Source organism: Podarcis gaigeae, assembly GCF_964106915.1.
Source record: "Podarcis gaigeae genome assembly, chromosome: 13".
NCBI lineage: Eukaryota > Metazoa > Chordata > Lepidosauria > Squamata > Lacertidae > Podarcis > Podarcis gaigeae.
Window position 1 is genome coordinate 2262740 of NC_139689.1, and position 17102 is coordinate 2279841.

The 17102-nt window shown below is 51.5% G+C and overlaps 1 protein-coding gene across 1 annotated transcript in view; it reads right to left on the reverse strand.

Moving 5' to 3' along the window:
* The window catches only part of ZAN (zonadhesin), a 70267-nt gene continuing 53165 nt past the window's right edge, over positions 1-17102 (reverse strand). Inside the window, exons 26-37 of the mRNA XM_083706481.1 lie at positions 16432-16576; positions 13798-14048; positions 10967-11096; positions 8867-9053; positions 7446-7607; positions 7222-7352; positions 6505-6704; positions 4318-4456; positions 3191-3343; positions 2039-2141; positions 1684-1718; positions 1-550 (exon numbers count right to left, since the gene is read on the reverse strand). Of these exons, the coding sequence (XP_083562607.1) occupies positions 498-550; positions 1684-1718; positions 2039-2141; positions 3191-3343; positions 4318-4456; positions 6505-6704; positions 7222-7352; positions 7446-7607; positions 8867-9053; positions 10967-11096; positions 13798-14048; positions 16432-16576 (1689 nt within the window). The 3' untranslated portion in view covers positions 1-497. The remainder of the gene's footprint in view (positions 551-1683; positions 1719-2038; positions 2142-3190; positions 3344-4317; positions 4457-6504; positions 6705-7221; positions 7353-7445; positions 7608-8866; positions 9054-10966; positions 11097-13797; positions 14049-16431; positions 16577-17102) is intronic.

Consider the following 17102-nt stretch of genomic DNA (forward strand, 5'->3'; position numbering starts at 1 on the left):
TGCTGGAGAAGAAGGCTTTTATTTGCATTCATTTATTAATTTTTATTTGGTGTTCCGGACACAATTCAGCTCCATTTCCCTTGCCCAGAAAGGGGTGGCCTGTGTGGGATGAGGTGTGCTGGCCCCACATCGAGGGTAGGGTGGGGAGCTATGAGCAGCTGGCTGGGAATGGTGGCTTCGGCAGAATTTGGGTTGCCAAGGCTATTCTCTGCATGGGATCACCAAGTCTAGAAGCATCACAGAGCCCAGAGAGAGGGAAAGGTGTGTCAGCAGATGCCAGGGTGGCGAATGGGTTGGCGTGTGTCTCCAATCTCCTCCACTTCCTCTGATTTTCCTTCACCTGACCAGACAGACTCCTGGAATCAGGTGGGCAGCCTTTATTTGCAGCGCCTCTGCCCCTTCAGCAGTCTGGCTTTAGAAAGGTCAGATCTTGACAGTTCCCACCCTGGGCGTGTGAGCGGGAAGCAATCTTTTCAGCAATAGATCTGGGGCGGAAGTCAGAGGCGAGTGGTCTTGTCGGCAGTCGTGGAAGGAGGAGGTTTGCCTTGGCCTGAAAAAGAAATAATAATTGTAACGATACCAAGATCCAAGCAGACTTCCTTGGTGTGTAGGACAGAGCTGTTTCCGTAAATGCTTTCGTTAATAATCCTATTCATTCTTTATGCAAACTGCTTTGCAGTTTTCCACAATCGAGGGGGGAGTATGTGAATGAAATAAGCACTAAATAATAATCCTGGGTGATGTAAGAGCAACCCTGGGCTTGAAGAACAGAGCCATAAGGTTGTAAAGTTGGAAGGGCCCCGAAGGAGTCATTGAGGGGGCAGCAATGGCCACCAAGTTAGATGGGCTTCCAAAGAGGATTAGAGAAATGCATGGAGGAGGGGAGGGCTGTCAAAGGCTCCTAGCCAGGGTGGTTATGTTCTGCCTCCACAGTTGGAGGCAGCCATGCTTCTGAAAACCAGTTGCTGGAAACAGCAGGAGAGGAGAATGTAGCTCTTGTGCTTGGATCCTGCTTGGGGGGGTTCCCATAACGGGCAGCTGTTTGGTCACTGTGAGAACAGGATGAAGGACTCGATGGGCCACTGGGCTGATCCAGCTATATAGGGCTCTTCTTATGTTCTTGGGTGCAGCTGACTCTGGGGTGGAGCCTTGAGGCAGCTATTCAAAGTGCTGCTTTTGACCTATAAAGCCTTAAACGGCTCAGGACCGCAATACCTCAAGGACCGCCTCTTTCTGTATGAACCTACCCTGAAATCATCTTCTGAGGCCCTTCCTTGTGTGTCTCCGCCTTTAGAGCTCAGCAACATGAGAACGGGGCCTTCTCTGCAGTGGCTCCCCGTCTGTGGAATGCTCTCCCCAGGGAAGTTCGCCTGGCACCTTCATTATACACCTTTAGGCGCCAGGCAAAAAGGTTCCTTTTCAACCAGGCCTTTGGTTGGTCTGATTTACATGCCATGCCCTTTTAAAATGTGTGTTTTTTGGGGGGGGGGACTATTGGGTTGTTCTTTTATTTTCATTAGGTATTTTGTGCTTTTATATCTTGATTTTATTCTGTGAACCACCCAGATACCACCAGATAGAGGACGGATTATAAACTCAATTAATAATAATAATAATAATAATAATAATAATAATAATAATAATAATAATATACACCAGGGATTCCTCCTGCTCTCAACTCACCTGGATCTGACAAGGCAAGCATGCCGTGTTCCCGCCTACATAGGAGGAAAAGAGAAGCAGATAAGAACAGGACATTTGAAGAGATTTGGGGTGAGAGGTGTGCAATCAGAGAGCTGGAAGAGACCCAAAGGATCATTGGGTCCAACCCACCCGTAAAAGTACCAATTCTGCCAATCGGAGTGCATGTGACAATCTCGTAGGTAAATGTCTTTGGAGTTGTTAAGGGCGTTGCATACTAATATCAACGGCTTGCTCCTCTGAAACCCCCTCTCTCCTGTTGCCCTGAGCCCCCCAGTGCCCGCAACCGGACCCCCTCAAACCCATTGTGCCCGCCCTGCCCTGCCCAATCCCATACCTGCTCCTCCGCTGTCGATAGATGCAGACGCCTGTCACCACCATCAGGATCAACGCGAGAGGAACAAGGACTCCGATGAGGATGACTGTCAAATTGTTGTCATCTGGATGGGTGTAGGGGGGTGGAAACGGGAGGAAGAAAGAGGGGTGGATTAATCACCGCATTTTTCGCTCTATAAGACGCACCAGATCATAAGGCGCACCTAGTTTTTGGAGGAGGAAAACAAGAAAAAAAATATTCTGAATTCCAGAAGCCAGAACAGCAAGAGGGATCTGGCTTCTGGGATAGCCGCGCGAAGGCTCTTCAGGGCAGCGGGATGAAGGCTCCCCCTAACCGGGAGAGGCTGCGCGCGGCTATCCCATAAGCCAGGACAGCAAACGGGAACGCAATGCCTCTTGCTGTCCTGGCTTATGGGATAGCAAGCGTAGCCTCTCCCCCCAAGAGCCGCACACATGCTCCGCGCGGCTCTTTAAAGGGAGCGCTGAGCAGAGCCTCCCGCCTGCATTCGCACCATAAGACGCACACACATTTCCCCTTACTTTTTAGGAGGGGGAAAGTGCGTCTTATAGAGCAAAAAATACGGCAATGGCCTGACAGGTACTCTGTGTGTGTGTGTGTTTTAGGGCAGGTAGCAGCAGCATCTTAAAAAGCAGAGGCATCACCTTGCCAACAAAGGTCTGTATAGTTAAAGCTCTGGTTTTCCCAGTAGTGATGTATGGAAGTGAGAGATGGACCATAAAGAAGGCTGGTCGCCGAAGAATGGATGCTTTTGAATTCTGGTGCTGGAGGAGACTCTGGAGAGTCCCATGGACTGCAAGAAGATCAAACCTCTCCATTCTGAAGGAAATCAGCCCTGAGTGCTCACTGGAAGGACAGATCCTGAAGCTGAGGCTCCAGTACTTTGGCCACCTCATGAGAAGAGAAGACTCCCTGGAAAAGACCCTGATGTTGGGAAAGATGGAGGGCCCAAGGAGAAGGGGACGACAGAGGACGAGATGGTGGGACAGTGTTCTCGAAGCTACCAGCATGAGTCTGACCAAACTGTGGGAGGCAGTGGAAGACAGGAGGGCCTGGCATTCTTTGGTCCAGGGGGTCACGAAGAGGCGGACACGACTAAACGACTCAACAACAACAGCGGCAGGGACTTGTTACCTGTTGAGGGGGTTGGGGGCTGTACATCGTAGGCAGTCTCGCAGTAGGTTCCGTTGTATCCCTCCGTGCAAACGCAGACGAAGCCGAGGGAGCCTTCTAAGGTGTCCTGACACACTCCCTCGTTCAGGCAATTGTTACGGAGGCAGGCACTCTCTGCAAAGGAAGAAACGTGTGTTTTTGGGGAGGGGAGAGACCACCGTCAGTCCACCTCGCGGCCCACCGAGAGACTGGGAAAATGCTCTGTTTCCAGATTCTGTCACTTTTCTACTCTTTCAGGTCTCTCCGTTTCCACATCAGCCGTCGACTTTGGTTTTAAGGGTGATGGCACCGTCGCAGGTGCCACGCAACACCCGTGCATAAATCAATCTTTCAGGGCGGCAGCAGCACCCAGCCTTTGGAACTCCCCGCCAATTGACTGATCAGTCAGGCTCCTTCGCTGCACCCTTTTTCGGCGCCTGCTGAAAACGTGCTCATTTCGGCCGGCCAAACCGAGTATGCAGAATGTTGATGTATGTTTTAATCCATTTGGATTAAATCCGTATAGTGTATTTTATAGTATAGTGTATTTTGAAATTGGGTTTTCAGAGTTTTTAGGGGTTTTTGAATGTTTTATGTAGTTTTTCCATTTCATTGTTCTGTGTGGGACAATGACAATAAAGATACCTATATCTATCTATCTATCTATCTATCTATCTATCTATCTATCTATCTGGGTTGCGGGGGGTTGTATTGGGTGTCGAACTCTTACAATTTTCTGATAAATATCTGGCAGCCCTTCAGAGGGGAAATTCTATCCCCTCTCAGTCTCCTCCAGGCTAAATGTACTCAATGCCCTCAACCATTCCTTTTGAGGCTCAGTTTCCAGGCCCTTCATCATTGTGGTTGCCCTCCTCTGCCCACCTTCCAGTTTGTCAATATCCTTCTTAAATTGTGGCGCCCAGAACTGGACACAGAACTCCAGGTGGGGTCTGGCCAAGGCAGCATAGAGTGGGACTAAAACTGCCCTTGATCTGGACACTAGATTTCTATGGATGCAGTCTAGAACAGCATTAGCCTTTTTTGCTGCTGCATCACATTGCTGGCTCAACCCTCTCTTCCCACCTCGTCCCTAACCAAGCCTTTCTCACCTCTGTAGCATCCGCGGGTGAAGTTTACCACGGCGCAGACATCCCCCTTGGCGCAGGCCACAGGCTCACACTCCAGAGTCCCCGTATTGCGGCAGGTGCATCGTTGGGAGCAGTCCTCTGTGAAGAAAGTGTCGTTGATCTGGGGAGAAACCAGGGCATGGGGAAGAATATCAGTGCCACTCTGGGAAAGCAGCTGGCCACACTCTGCAAGAAGCTGTATTGGCACTGCCAAAACCGGAAGGGACCATGCACCAGAAACTGAAAACCTTTGCTCAAAACCATTTGGCACTCGGCCAGTGATTTCCTGCCTCCCTCCGCTCACTGCCTCCTTCCTTCCTTCACCCCGTCCTTTAACTTTCATCAACTCTCTCCATCTTTCTTCCCTCCATCTTTGCGGCCAACTCGGGAGGGGGCCATCCAGCGCTGCTGCAACAACCCACACCACAAACCAGATTCCTCTGCCAAGGTGCCCAGCCACCGTCCAGAGCACTGGAGGAGCAGCCAGGAGAGTGGGCAGGCAGGCAGGCTCCTAGCCACTCTGAGCCCGAGTGGAGAGCTGTGATTTTTGAGGCCCTGCACCCATCCTAGCCAACCTCTAGGTCATGGGTAGGCAGACTGAGGCCCGGGGGCCGGATCCAGCTCAATTGCCTTCTAAATCCAGCCCGCAGATGTTCCGGGAATCGGCGTGTTTTTACATGAGTACAGTGGTGCCTCGCAAGACGAAATTAATTCGTTCCGCAAGTCTTTTCGTCTCGCGAGTTTTTCGTCTTGCGAAGCACGGTTTCCCATAGGAATGCATTGAAAATCAATCAATGCGTTCCTATGGAAACCGCCTTCAGACCAGGTTTGGGGACAGTCTGTCCCCCGACCTCTTCTGAAGGCCGACGGGGGGGGGGGCGAAAGTCTTTGCTTCCTCCCCCCCTTCCCGGGACAGCGGAGACTTCTCCGCTGTCCTGGGGCGATTTTAAAATGCTGGCGGGCGGCAGCGAAGCGTTCGCTGCCGCCCGCCAGCATTTTAAAAACCCCGGGACAGCGGAGGACTTCTCCGCTGTCCGGGGCGATCTTAAAATGCTGGCGGGCGGCAGCGCTGCCGCCCGCCAGCATTTTAAAATCCCCCGGGAAGGCAGGCAGGGGGGACAAAGACTTTTGCCCCCCACCCGCCTTCAGAAGAGGTCCAGAGGGCTCTCCAAGCTGCGGATAGCACCCTGCTGCCCCGCGCGAGGGGCGCTCTGCTTAAGAGCGCCCCTCGCGCGGGGCAGCAGGCTGCTATCCGCAGCCTAGGCGGGAACTCTTCTGAAGGCTGGGGGGAGAAGGGCTTTTCTTCCCACCGCCAGCCTTCAGAACAGCCTTCTGAATGTTGGCGGTGGGGAGGAAAACCTTCCTCCCACCGCAAGTCTTCAAGACAGGTCCGGGAACAGAGGAGAAGCGCTGCGCACCTTCCCCTCTGTTCCCGGACCTGTCCTGAAGGCTTGCGGTGGGAGGAGGGCTTTCCTCCCCACCGCCAACATTCAGAATGCTGTTCTGAATGTTGGCGGTGGGGAGGAAAAACCCTCCTCCCACCGCAAGCCCCGGGAACAGAGGAGAAGCCCTTCGCGCCTTGTCCTCTGTTCCCGGACCTCCCACCGCAAGCCTTAGGACAGGTCCAGGAACAGAGGAGAAGGCGCGCTGCGCTTCCCCGCTGTCCCCGGAGATTTCCCTATGGGCTTTCGTCTTGCGAAGCAAGCCCATAGGGAAATTCATCTTGCGAAGCCGCTAAAAAATCGGAAAACCCTTTCGTCTTGCGGGTTTTTCGTTTAGCGAGGCATTCGTCTTGCGGGGCACCACTGTAGAATGTGTCCTTTTACTTAAAATGCAACTCTGGGTTATTTGTGGAGCCTGCCTGGTGTTTTTACATGAGTAGAATGTAGAATGTGTGCTTTTATTTAAAATGCATTTGTGGGGCATAGGAATTCGTTCATATATTTTTTTCCAAAATACAGTCCGGCCCCCCACAAGGTCTGAGGGACCCCTGCTGGAAAGGTTTGCTGACCCCTGCTCTAGGTACACCCAGGGTTGAGTCTCTCCCTTAACCAAATTCACAGCGGCTGATCCCTTGCGCCCTTCTCTCCTCCTGCGGTTTCCAGGATTCAGAACCACACAACTGACCGGCAGCAGCCGGGGGGTTCCTCCCTATTCCTCCCCGCCTACCTGATAATACTGGTTGTTGACAGTGCAGCCGCACTGGTTGTAGGGGACGCTGTCCAGCCCGCTGAGGACGTAGCCGGGGTCACTGGCGCAGCCCTCCACGCAAGGGGCATCGCACTCCGACTGGGCGGCCATGTTGGCACAGCTGTCGGGGCAGGCGGTCATGCAAGATTTGTAGGTGGTGTGAGGCGGGCATGAGATCTCTGCAGGGGACAAGGTGGGTGGGTGGTAGAAGGTTTAAAAGAAGAAGGAGAAGAAAAGCCTCTGTTGGAATCAAATGACAATAAAGGGGATCCCAGACAAACCTGAGGACGTACTTTCTGGCGATAAGAGCAGGGGAACAGACTCAATTGGAGATAATCTCCTTCCTTGTCATTTGAACCCACTGGTCTGGGCCCTACCCTCTGGGGTGTGGGCCCTGGATGTGGCCCCATGCTCCGGACACAGGGCCCTCGGCTGAGGGGTAAGAGGTTGTGAAGGAGGGTTGGCGTTTCAAGTGATCAGAGCGCTCTTCTGAGGTCTGGGAGAGATTCGGGGAGAGTGTGGCGTGCTAGGCTGCAGGTTGGACTCAGAAATGGCCTTTTAAAAATTCCCCTCCTATTGGGGGGCGCAGGAGTAAGAAGAAGGGTGGTGGCAGCAGCTACAACAGTGCATGACTGGCTGGCAGCTGGGCAAGGAAGGGCGTGCACTAGGTTTTTTTTGGATGGGGGGTTCTCTTACCGCAGCCCGTCTTCTGCCTCCAGGCCCCCAGCGTGACCCCCTCCTCCTGGCAGAGCTTGGCATAGGCATCGTAATCTTGGCATAAGAGCTCAGTGTCGCCCACGAGAGCGCAGAGGTCGTACACGCAGTTCCTGGGAGAGAGAAGGAAGGAGATGGGTTCTCTTGCACACGGACGCGCTCCCTTCTCAGCCGCCCGCCCACGCCTGCGCTCTGGGCACACTCACTCTTGGAAAGGGCTGGGCGACAGGACGCCGTGGCAAGGGGAGAACGGCCCCTGAGGGTCAGAGAGGGCCCCACAGACGCCCGTCCCGTTGACAGATATCAGCTGCTCTGGGCTGCAGGCGATTTCAAACCCGGACTCGACTTCATCTGATGGTTCCTCACGCCTTTGTAGGGGGAAGAAGAAGAGAAGGAGTTTTTCCCCTCTGTATGTTTGGTTGGATGTCTCCCTGCTGTGTACAAGGACTGAGCTGAGAAAGACAAATCCTCCCTGTTCCTTTCTCCTCGTAACATAAGAAGAGCTGCTGAATCAGGCTGGATCAGGCCCTTTTAGTCCATCCAAACTCCCGTAAGACCCAGCATCCTGTTCTCTAAATGATCTCAAGATAATAATAATAATAATAATAATAATAATAATAATAATAATAATTTTTATTTATACCCCGCCCTCCCCGGCCAAAGCCAGGCTCAGGGCGGCTAACACCAATAAAATCACAGCAAAAACATAATAGGGGAAGGGGGAAAGAAAACCAATGTAAAATACAGGTGAAAATGCAGCCTCATTTTCAAATAGCCGATAAATCAAGACCATAAGGGGAGGGAAACAGAAGGGTCAGACTGAGTCCAAACTAAAGGCCAGGCGGAACAGCTCTGTCTTGCAGGCCCTGCGGAAAGATGTCAAGTCTTGCAGGGTCCTGGTCTCTTGGGACAGAGCGTTCCACCAAGTCGGGGCCAGAGCTGAAAAGGCCCTGGCCCTAGTTGAGACCAATCTAACCACTTTGCAACCTGGGACCTCCAAAATGTTGTCATTTGTGGACCTTAAGGTCCTCCGCGGGGCATACCAGGAGAGGCGGTCCCGTAGGTACGTGGGTCCTGGGCCGCATAGGGCTACTGTTTTTGCTCTGTTTTGCTCAGCGAAGTGTTATCAGATGGGACATGGGTGGCGCTGTGGGTTAAACCACAGAGCCTAGGGCTTGCCGATCAGAAGGTTGGCGGTTCGAATCCCCGTGACGGGGTGAGCTCCCGTTGCTCGGTCCCTGCTCCTGCCAACCTAGCAGTTCTAAAGCACGTCAAAGTGCAAGTAGATAAAGAGGTACCACTCCGGCAGGAAGGTAAAAGTCTTTTCCGTGCACTGCTCTGGTTTGCCAGAAGCGGCTTAGTCCTGCTGGCCACATGACCCAGAAGCTGTACGCCGGCTCCCTCGGCCAATAAAGTGAGATGAGTGCCGCAACCCCAGAGTCGGCCACGACTGGACCTAATGGTCAGGGGTCCCTTTACCTTTTAGTGTTATCAAAGCCCTGGTCCCTAAATACAAGGTCTCTTTCTCTAGGGCGTTTGAGACCCAGCTCTCCGCTTTTTTTTGGAGATTAACTGCTGAATGAGGGAAAAGCCATGCATGAGGGACAAGAGGTGCCATGGGGCTGACCTGATGAGAGGATGGCTGCCAGCCTGCCTTTCTCTGCTGGGCACCACGACCTCCCAGCTGTTCCCAAAGGTGTTGAGGCTCCGGGTCCACGTTCTGTCGGGTTTCATGTACTCGTTGTTCCGCTGCCCGTCGTAATTCCCGCAGAGCCCTCCCACGTAGTTCCGATAGGTGCTGGGGAGGACGATCTCTGGGTGGGGTGGAGAGAAAGAGGGTGAACGCAGGGCCCACATGGGGGCAGCCCTAGACCAGATGGGGTGGGGACAATCGTGGAGCCTTCCACATATTCAGATTTTGCACCGTATTTTTCGCTCTATAAGACGCACCAGACCACAAGACGCATCTAGTTTTTGGAGGAGGAAAACAAGAAAAAAAATATTCTGAATCTCAGAAGCCGGAACAGCAAGAGGGATCGCTGTGCAGTGAAAGCAGCGATCCCTCTTGCTGTTCTGGCTTCTGGGATAGCTGCGCAGCCTGCATTCGCTCCATAAGACGCACACACATTTCCCCTTACTTTTTCGGAGGGAAAAAGCGAGTCTTATAGAGCAAAAAATACGGTAATTTTTTTCTTTATTGAATTTTACAAGAAAAGAAAAAGAAAGGGAACCAAAGAACAATACATAACACTGTAAACACATTTATATAGAAGCTTTCCAAAATGCAGACTAAAAGACAAAAGAAAAGTAGAAGAAAAATACTTTTCATAACCAATGTTACCAAAGTCATGCTTCAAACATTACAATATCCTAGTTAAAATATTATAAAAGACTTCCACCGCATTCACTGCACCTCTCTTAGTTATCTTGCTCGCCTTTACATCTGTTCTTCAATTATTTTCCTTCCTTAGGTTCTTTCCTATACATATTAAGATTTTGAAAGCCTTTTCTGTACCCAACACCTGTTCTACAACTTGGATGTGCAGCCATTTATGTACAGCCATACCTTGGAAGTCGGACGGAATCCGTTCCGTACAAAACCCAAATTCCGTACAAAAACCAAATTCCGTACAAAAACCAAATTGTGGGTTCTGATTGGCTGCAGGAGGTTCCTGCGGCCATTTGGATGCCACGGAAACCCTGTTGGACGTTCGGGTTCCAAGGGAACGTTTGCAAACCGGAACAGTCACTTCTGGGTTCCCAGAACGTCCGAGTTCCAGGGCGTTCGGGATCCAATGTACAGCTGTATTCATTTGATTCCTGCATTGCAGGGGGTTAGACTAGATGGCCTTTGGGGGTCCCTTCCAACTCTAGAATTCTATGGTTTTTAACTATTTTAACAAAATAGTTTGCCAGTTGAACAGTTTTGCCTGAGCTGGGTGAATCAGCGCTCCTGCCCTTAAACCCACTCTGAGATGCTGCCTGCCACTATAATGAAGTGGGGGAAAATGTTGAAATATACATTTATAAAGAAACTAGAGGCCTTTCTTCTTGGAATAACAGGTCTGGAATTGCATGTTAAATTATTTTTGTATGCCACAACTGCTGCTCGCATTTTGTTAGCTAAAAAGTGGGAAACCCAAGAATTACCAACGATAGAAGAATGGCAGATGAAGATGATGGGTTTTTCGGAGCTAGCCAACCTAACCGGAAGAGTCCACGACCAGAAAGAGGAGGAGTATCAGGAAGAGTGGAATAAATTTAAGGATTTTTTAGTTAAATTAACTGAAAACAGCTTGCAGATACTTAATTGGCTTAGGACTTTATGTTAAGTGAATTAATATGTTTAATTTCATAATGTGAAGATTTAAGGATGTGAATGTTTAAGTTAAATTTTATCAGAACTGTGATTTGGAAAACCGTTAAAAGGATATGCAATGAAATTCAACCAAGGGGATGCAAGGAAGTCACTTAACAATGTTAATAAGTGTAGTTTTTAATAAGGCTATGATTTATGTTTGTTTGTCTTATGTGTTTGCTTGTTTATAATACTGAGAAAACCAATAAAAAAATTTGGGGGAAAAAAGAGAGGCTGCCTGCCAGAGTTGGTGCGAGGCTAAGTTTGTGGCTTCTGGCCCGGCCTGGTCCTGGTGGTCCTGAGCGAGCCCCATTACCTTACAGGAGGGAGGATGCAGCCCCTTCTCCCCTTGTGCTCATTTATCCTCACCACCAAAATCCTGGCCGTCGAAGTAAACGGAAAGCCCAAAGTCCGTTTCCACGCAGATGGTGCGGCCTCTCTGGGTGATCTGGAGCCCGTCCCGGGGCGAGTACGGGGTGGTGACCATCACGCCATTTACCTGGAAAGGGCAATCAGAAACGATCAAGGGGATGGAGTGAAGAAAACGCTCGCAGCGTTTGGGACTGCTTAGTTTAATAACAACAACAACAACAACAACAACAACAACCCGCTCTTCCCGGCAACAACAACAACAACAACAACAACAACAACCCGCTCTTCCCGGCCAGAGCTGGGCTCCGGGCAGCTAACATCAATAAAATCACAGTGAAATACAGTGCTGCCCCGCAAGACGAACGCCTCGCAAGACGGAAAACCTGCTAGACGAAAGGAGGCGCTTCGCAAAACGAATTTCCCTATGGGCTTGCTTCGCAAAACGAAAATGTCTTGCGAGTTCCTGCAGGTTTCCCCCCCTTTTTCCTCCCTTTTCCTAATCCGCTAAGCCACTTATCTGCTGTTCCGCTGATAAGCCGCTTAACAGCTTATCGCTAAAAGCCACTAAACCGCTAATAGCGCTAATCCGCTAAGCTGTCAATGGGCTTGCTTCGCAAGACAAAAAAACCGCTATACGAAGAGCCTCACGGAACGGATTAATTTCGTCTTGCAAGGCACCACTGTAGAGGGAAAAGGGGGGGGGGAGAGGGAAAAAAAACCAATTTAAAATACAGGTTAAAATGCAATTTAAAATGCAGCCTCGTTTTAAGAAGTAGCCGGACCATAAGGGGAGGGAAGCATAAAGGTCAGATTGAGTCCAAACCAAAGGCCAGGTGGAACAGCTCCGTCTTGCAGGCCCTGCAGAAAGATGTCAAGTCCCGCAGGGCCCTGGTCTCTTGGGACAGAGCATTCCACCAAGTCAGGGCCAGTACTGAAAAGGCCCTGGCCCTAGTTGAGGCCAATCTAACCACCTTGCGACCTGGGACCTCCAAAATGTTGGCATTTGTGGACCTCTCCATGGGGCATACTAGGAGAGGCGGTCCCGTAGGCACATGGGTCCTAGGTTGCATAGGGTTTTAAAGGTTAAAACCAGCACCATAAACCTGACCCCGTACTCCATCGGGAGCCAGTGCAGCTGGTATAGCACCGGATGAATGTGATCTCGCAGCGAGGACCCCATAAGGAGTCTCGCCACAGCATTTTGCACCCGCTGGAGTTTCTGGGTCAGCTTCAAGGGCAGCCCCACGTAGAGCGAGTTACAATAATCAAGTCTGGAGGTGAGCGTCGCGTGGATCACTGTGGCCAGGTCAGGGCAAGAAAGGTAAGGGACCAACTGCTTAATACGGCGGAGATGGAAAAATGTCACTTTGGCTGTTGCTGCAACCTGCGCCTCCATGGAAAGGGAGGCATCAAAGGTTGCACCCAAATTCTTGACAGAAGGCGCTGGCACTAATTGGGCCCCAGCAAGAGATGGGAGTTGGCCCCCCAACCCCATGCCATCCCGACCCAGTCAGACGACCCCTGTCTTCGAAGGATTTAACTTCTTCTGGCTCCCACGTAACCATCCAGCCACAGCTTCCAAGCATCTGGTCAGTGTGTCCGGGGCCGAGTCAGGGCGGCCGTCCATCAACAGATAGAGTTGGGTGTCATCAGTTTAGAGAAAAGGCGGCCAAGAGGCCACATGATAGAAGTTCATAAAAATGATACGCGGTACTCAGAAACCAGATAGAGAAAGGTGTTTCCCCCCCTCCCTCTTTCGTAACACTAGAACACAAGTAGGCATACTAAGGCCCCGGGGGCTGGATGTGTACCCCAATCACCTTCTCAATCTGGCCCGCGGATGGGCCAGGAATCAGCGTGTTTTATCGTGAGGATAATGTGTCCTTTTATTTAAAATGCATCTCGTTCATTTAGGGGGTTTTTCAAAATATAGTCCGGCCCCCCACAAGGCCTGAGGGACAGTGGACCGGCCCACGACTGATAAAGTTTGCTGACCCCTGCACTAGAACTTGTGGGCACCCCATTAAGCCACATGTTGGACGATTTAGGACAGATAGTTAAACTACGGAACTCCCTGCCACCAACGTAAAGGTAAAGGGACCCCTGACTATTAGGTCCAGTCGTGACCGACTCTGGGGTTGCGGCGCTCATCTCGCTTTACAGGCCGAGGGAGCTGGCGTACAGCTTCTGGGTCATGTGGCCAGCAGGACTAAGCCGCTTCTGGCGAACCAGAGCAGTGCACGGAAACGCCATCTACCTTCCCGCCGGAGTGGTACCTATTTATCTACTTGCACTTTGTGCTTTCAAACTGCTAGGTTGGCAGGAGCAGGGACCAAGCAATGGGAGCTCACCCCGTCATTGCGGGGATTCGAACCGCCGACCTTCTGATCGGCAAGCCCTAGGTTCTGTGGTTTAACCCACAGCGCCACCTGCGTCCCATTGGCACCAACATAGATGGCTTCAAAAGAGGACTGGGCAAATCCATGGAGGGAGGCGAGGGCTATCAGTGGCTCCTAGCCAGCATCCTGTCCCCACAGTGGCCCTTCTCCTCCATGAATCTGTCTGATCCTCTTTTAAAGCCATCTAAGTTAGTGACTCCAGTGGCAGGGAGTTCCACAGCTAAAGTCTGCCCTGCGAAAGATGGACTTTCTTTTATCTGTACGGAATAGTCCAATGTTCGGCTTCACAAATCCTCATACGGCATCTGTGTTTAACTGCAGGAGGAGGTGGAAACGAGGCCCCTCATTTGCTCAGGGGGCAAGTGATCTGCAGGAAGGGACCCCCCCCCCGTGCCTTGCACGGTTTTCCGCGTTGTATGGGGCTCTCACCGCCATCTTCCTCCCCTGCAACAACTGGATGCTGTAGCCGTACACCTCGACGTAGACCTCGCGCAGGAAGGAGAATCTCTGGAAAGGGAAGCGGCGGCGGTTCCTGCCCGCCACGGAGAGGGGTTCGAGAGACTCCGGAAGGTCCCCCAGGGTCCTGGTCAAGGTGTAAGTGGAGCGCCCCTGGAAGTGGTGGGCGAAGTTGTCGAAAGTGTTGTAGTGGGGGTCTCCGGAAATCACGCACTGGTGGAATCCTGGGAAGAAGGAGAGCCAAGTTAGGAAAGTAAAAAGTTGCGGGTGAGCATTCTGCACATGCTCAGAGGAAACGTCCTTACTGTGTCTCGAGGCCAAGCCCTTGCATTGCTATTTTTCTAATAATAATAATAATAATAATAATAATAATAATTTATTATTTATACCCCACCCATCTGGCTGGGTTTCCCCAGCGACTCTGAGCGGCTTCCAACTCAATATTAAAATACAGTAATGCCTCAAACATTAAAGCTTCCCTAAACAGGGCTGCCTTCAGATGTCATCTAAAAGTCTGGTAGTTGTTCTTCTCTTTGACATCTGGTGGGAGGGCGTTCCACAGGGAGGGTGCCACCACCGAGAAGGCCCTCTGCCTGGTTCCCTGTAACTTGGCTTCTCGCAGGGAGGGAACCGCCAGAAGGCCCTCGGCACTGGACCTCAGTGTCCAGGCTGAGCAATGGGGGTGGAGAAGCTCCTTCAAAATGTTAATTGGGCGTGGTGGAATGCAAAAATAAATTTAATGCGACCAACTGATACCCCTAAATGTAAACCATATTTTATATATATGAATGAACCCTAAACTGGTACCATCCAGGTATCTTGGACTGACATTCCCATCAGCCCCACCTGTACTTTTTCCTCAAAAATCTGAAGCCTATATCACTGACAACCTTTCTGAGTGAATATCTGCAGGGTTTTCGATTCCTGACAAATACAGTTTTCTCCCTCTGTAATAAGGCCATGGCGTTCTCGGAAGCAGCCATTCCTTCCGGAATCACAGCCCTTTTTGACAAGGCCCCCATTGCAGGGGAGATTCCCCCACCCTATCTGTCAACCGATGGGCACCTATGGATTCTCCTTGTTCTTGGCAACACGGCATCTTTCTCAGCACCACCAGCAGTTCCGTGTTAGGCTTTAGGTAAAGGGACCCCTGACCATTAGGTCCAGTCGTGGCCGACTTTGGGGTTTTGGCACTCATCTCGCTTTACTGGCCGAGGGAGCCGGCGTACAGCTTCCGGGTCATGTGGCCAGCAGGACTAAGCCGCTTCTGGCGAACCAGAGCAGCGCACGGAAACGCCGTTTACCTTCCCGCTGGAGTGGTACCTATTTATCTACTTGCACTTTGATGTGCTTTCGAACTGCTAGGTTGGCAGGAGCAGGGACCGAGCAACGGGAGCTCACCCCGTCATTGCGGGGATTCGAACCGCCGACCTTCTGATCGGCAAGCCCTAGGCTCTGTGATTTAACCCACAGCGCCACCTGCGTCCCCATGAGTTAGGCTTTAGGTCTGCACAATTAACACACAATAAATGCCCTAACGCAACATCACCACCGAAAAGAGAAACACGGATGTTGTGCTGCTTGGAAAGTGATGGGGAGAACTACTTGAAATGTGTGGGGTGAATGAATGATCAACGGGAAGACCAGCGGTTGCAGAATGCCATGGCGAGACTCCTTACGGGGTCCTCGCCGCGGGATCACATTCACCCGGTGCTCTACCAGCTGCACTGGTTCCCGGTGGAGCACAGGGTCAGGTTTAAGGTGCTGGTTTTGACCTTTAAAGCCCTATGTGGCCTAAGACCCTCGTACCTACGGGACCGCCTCTCCTGGTGTGCCCCACGGAGGACCTTAAGGAGGAGATAAGGGATGCTAGCGATAAAGGAGGCTGCCTGGGAAGGGGGAGGTAAAAGCCCCTGGATCCTCAGGATTTTTGCATTGGGTCACCCCAAACTCACCATCCGATCACATGTCTGTGGCCACAGGATGAACCACAAAAATCACACATCCACTGTTTTGCTCAGAATATTTTTTTTTTCTTGTTTTCCTCCTCTAAATATTGGTGCGTCTTATGGTCAGCTGCGTCTTGTGGAGCGAAAAATACAGTAGTCTCCAAGGGCAGCCCCAGAGTAGAGTGCATTGCGGTAGTCCAGCCTAGGCAGCTGGAGAACTACAGTGGTGCCCCGCAAGACAAACGCCTCGCAAGACGGAAAAGCCGCTAGACGAAAGGGTTTTCCGTTTTGGAGGCGCTTCGCAAAACGAATTTCCCTATGGGCTTGCTTCCCAATGTCTTGCGAGTTCCTGCGGGTTACCCCCCCTTTTTTCTCCCTTTTCCTAAGCCGCTAAGCCGCTTCTCAGCTGATCCGCTAAAAGCCGCTAAACCGCTAATAGCGCTAATCCGCTAAGCTGACAATGGGCTTGCTTCGCAAGACGAAGAAACCGCTAGACGAAGAGCCTCACGGAACGGATTAATTTCGTCTTGCGAGGCACCACTGTACTTTCTTTCCCAACGGCCAGATAGACTGACCCTGGAATGACTGGTCTCCCAGTTCCCCCCCTCCGCCATCTTAGCCCTCCCCCCCCCGGCTGCTGCCCCCGCTTCCCACTCACTGGTTGGGCGGCAGTAGTGAAGCCCCGCGGTGCTGAGGGTGCACACGGATCCATCCAGGCAGCGGAAGGGCTGGCAGGTGATCTTCCCGTTTCCGACGCAGGTGCAGCGTTCGTGGCAATTGGCCGTCACCCAGGTTTCTCCAGGCTGCAAAGGGAGAAGGGAGGCGGTTAGGGGACTGCGTCAAGACCTGTCCCCAACTCTGCAAGGTAGGTGTTATGTACTAAGTTGAATAGGATACAAAATGCAACAGTCTGATTGGTCCTAAACAATAGGATCCAGAATGCAGCAGTCTGATTGGTCCTAGAACAAAAGGATTCAGAATGCAGCAGTCTGATTGGTCCTAGAACAACAGGTCCCAGAATGCAGCAGTCTGACTGGTCCAGGAACAAAAGGATACAGAATGCAGCAGTCTGATTGGTCCTAGAACAATAGGATTCAGAATGCAGCAGTCTGATTGGCCCTAGAACAACAGGTCCCAGAATGCAGCAGTCTGATTGGTCCAGGAACAAAAGGATACAGAATGCAGCAGTCTGATTGGTCCTAGAACAAAAGGATTCAGAATGCAGCAGTCTGATTGGCCCTAGAACAACAGGTCCCAGAATGCAGCAGTCTGATTGGTCCTAGAACAATAGGGTCCAGAATGCAGCAGTCTGATTGGTCCTAGAAAATA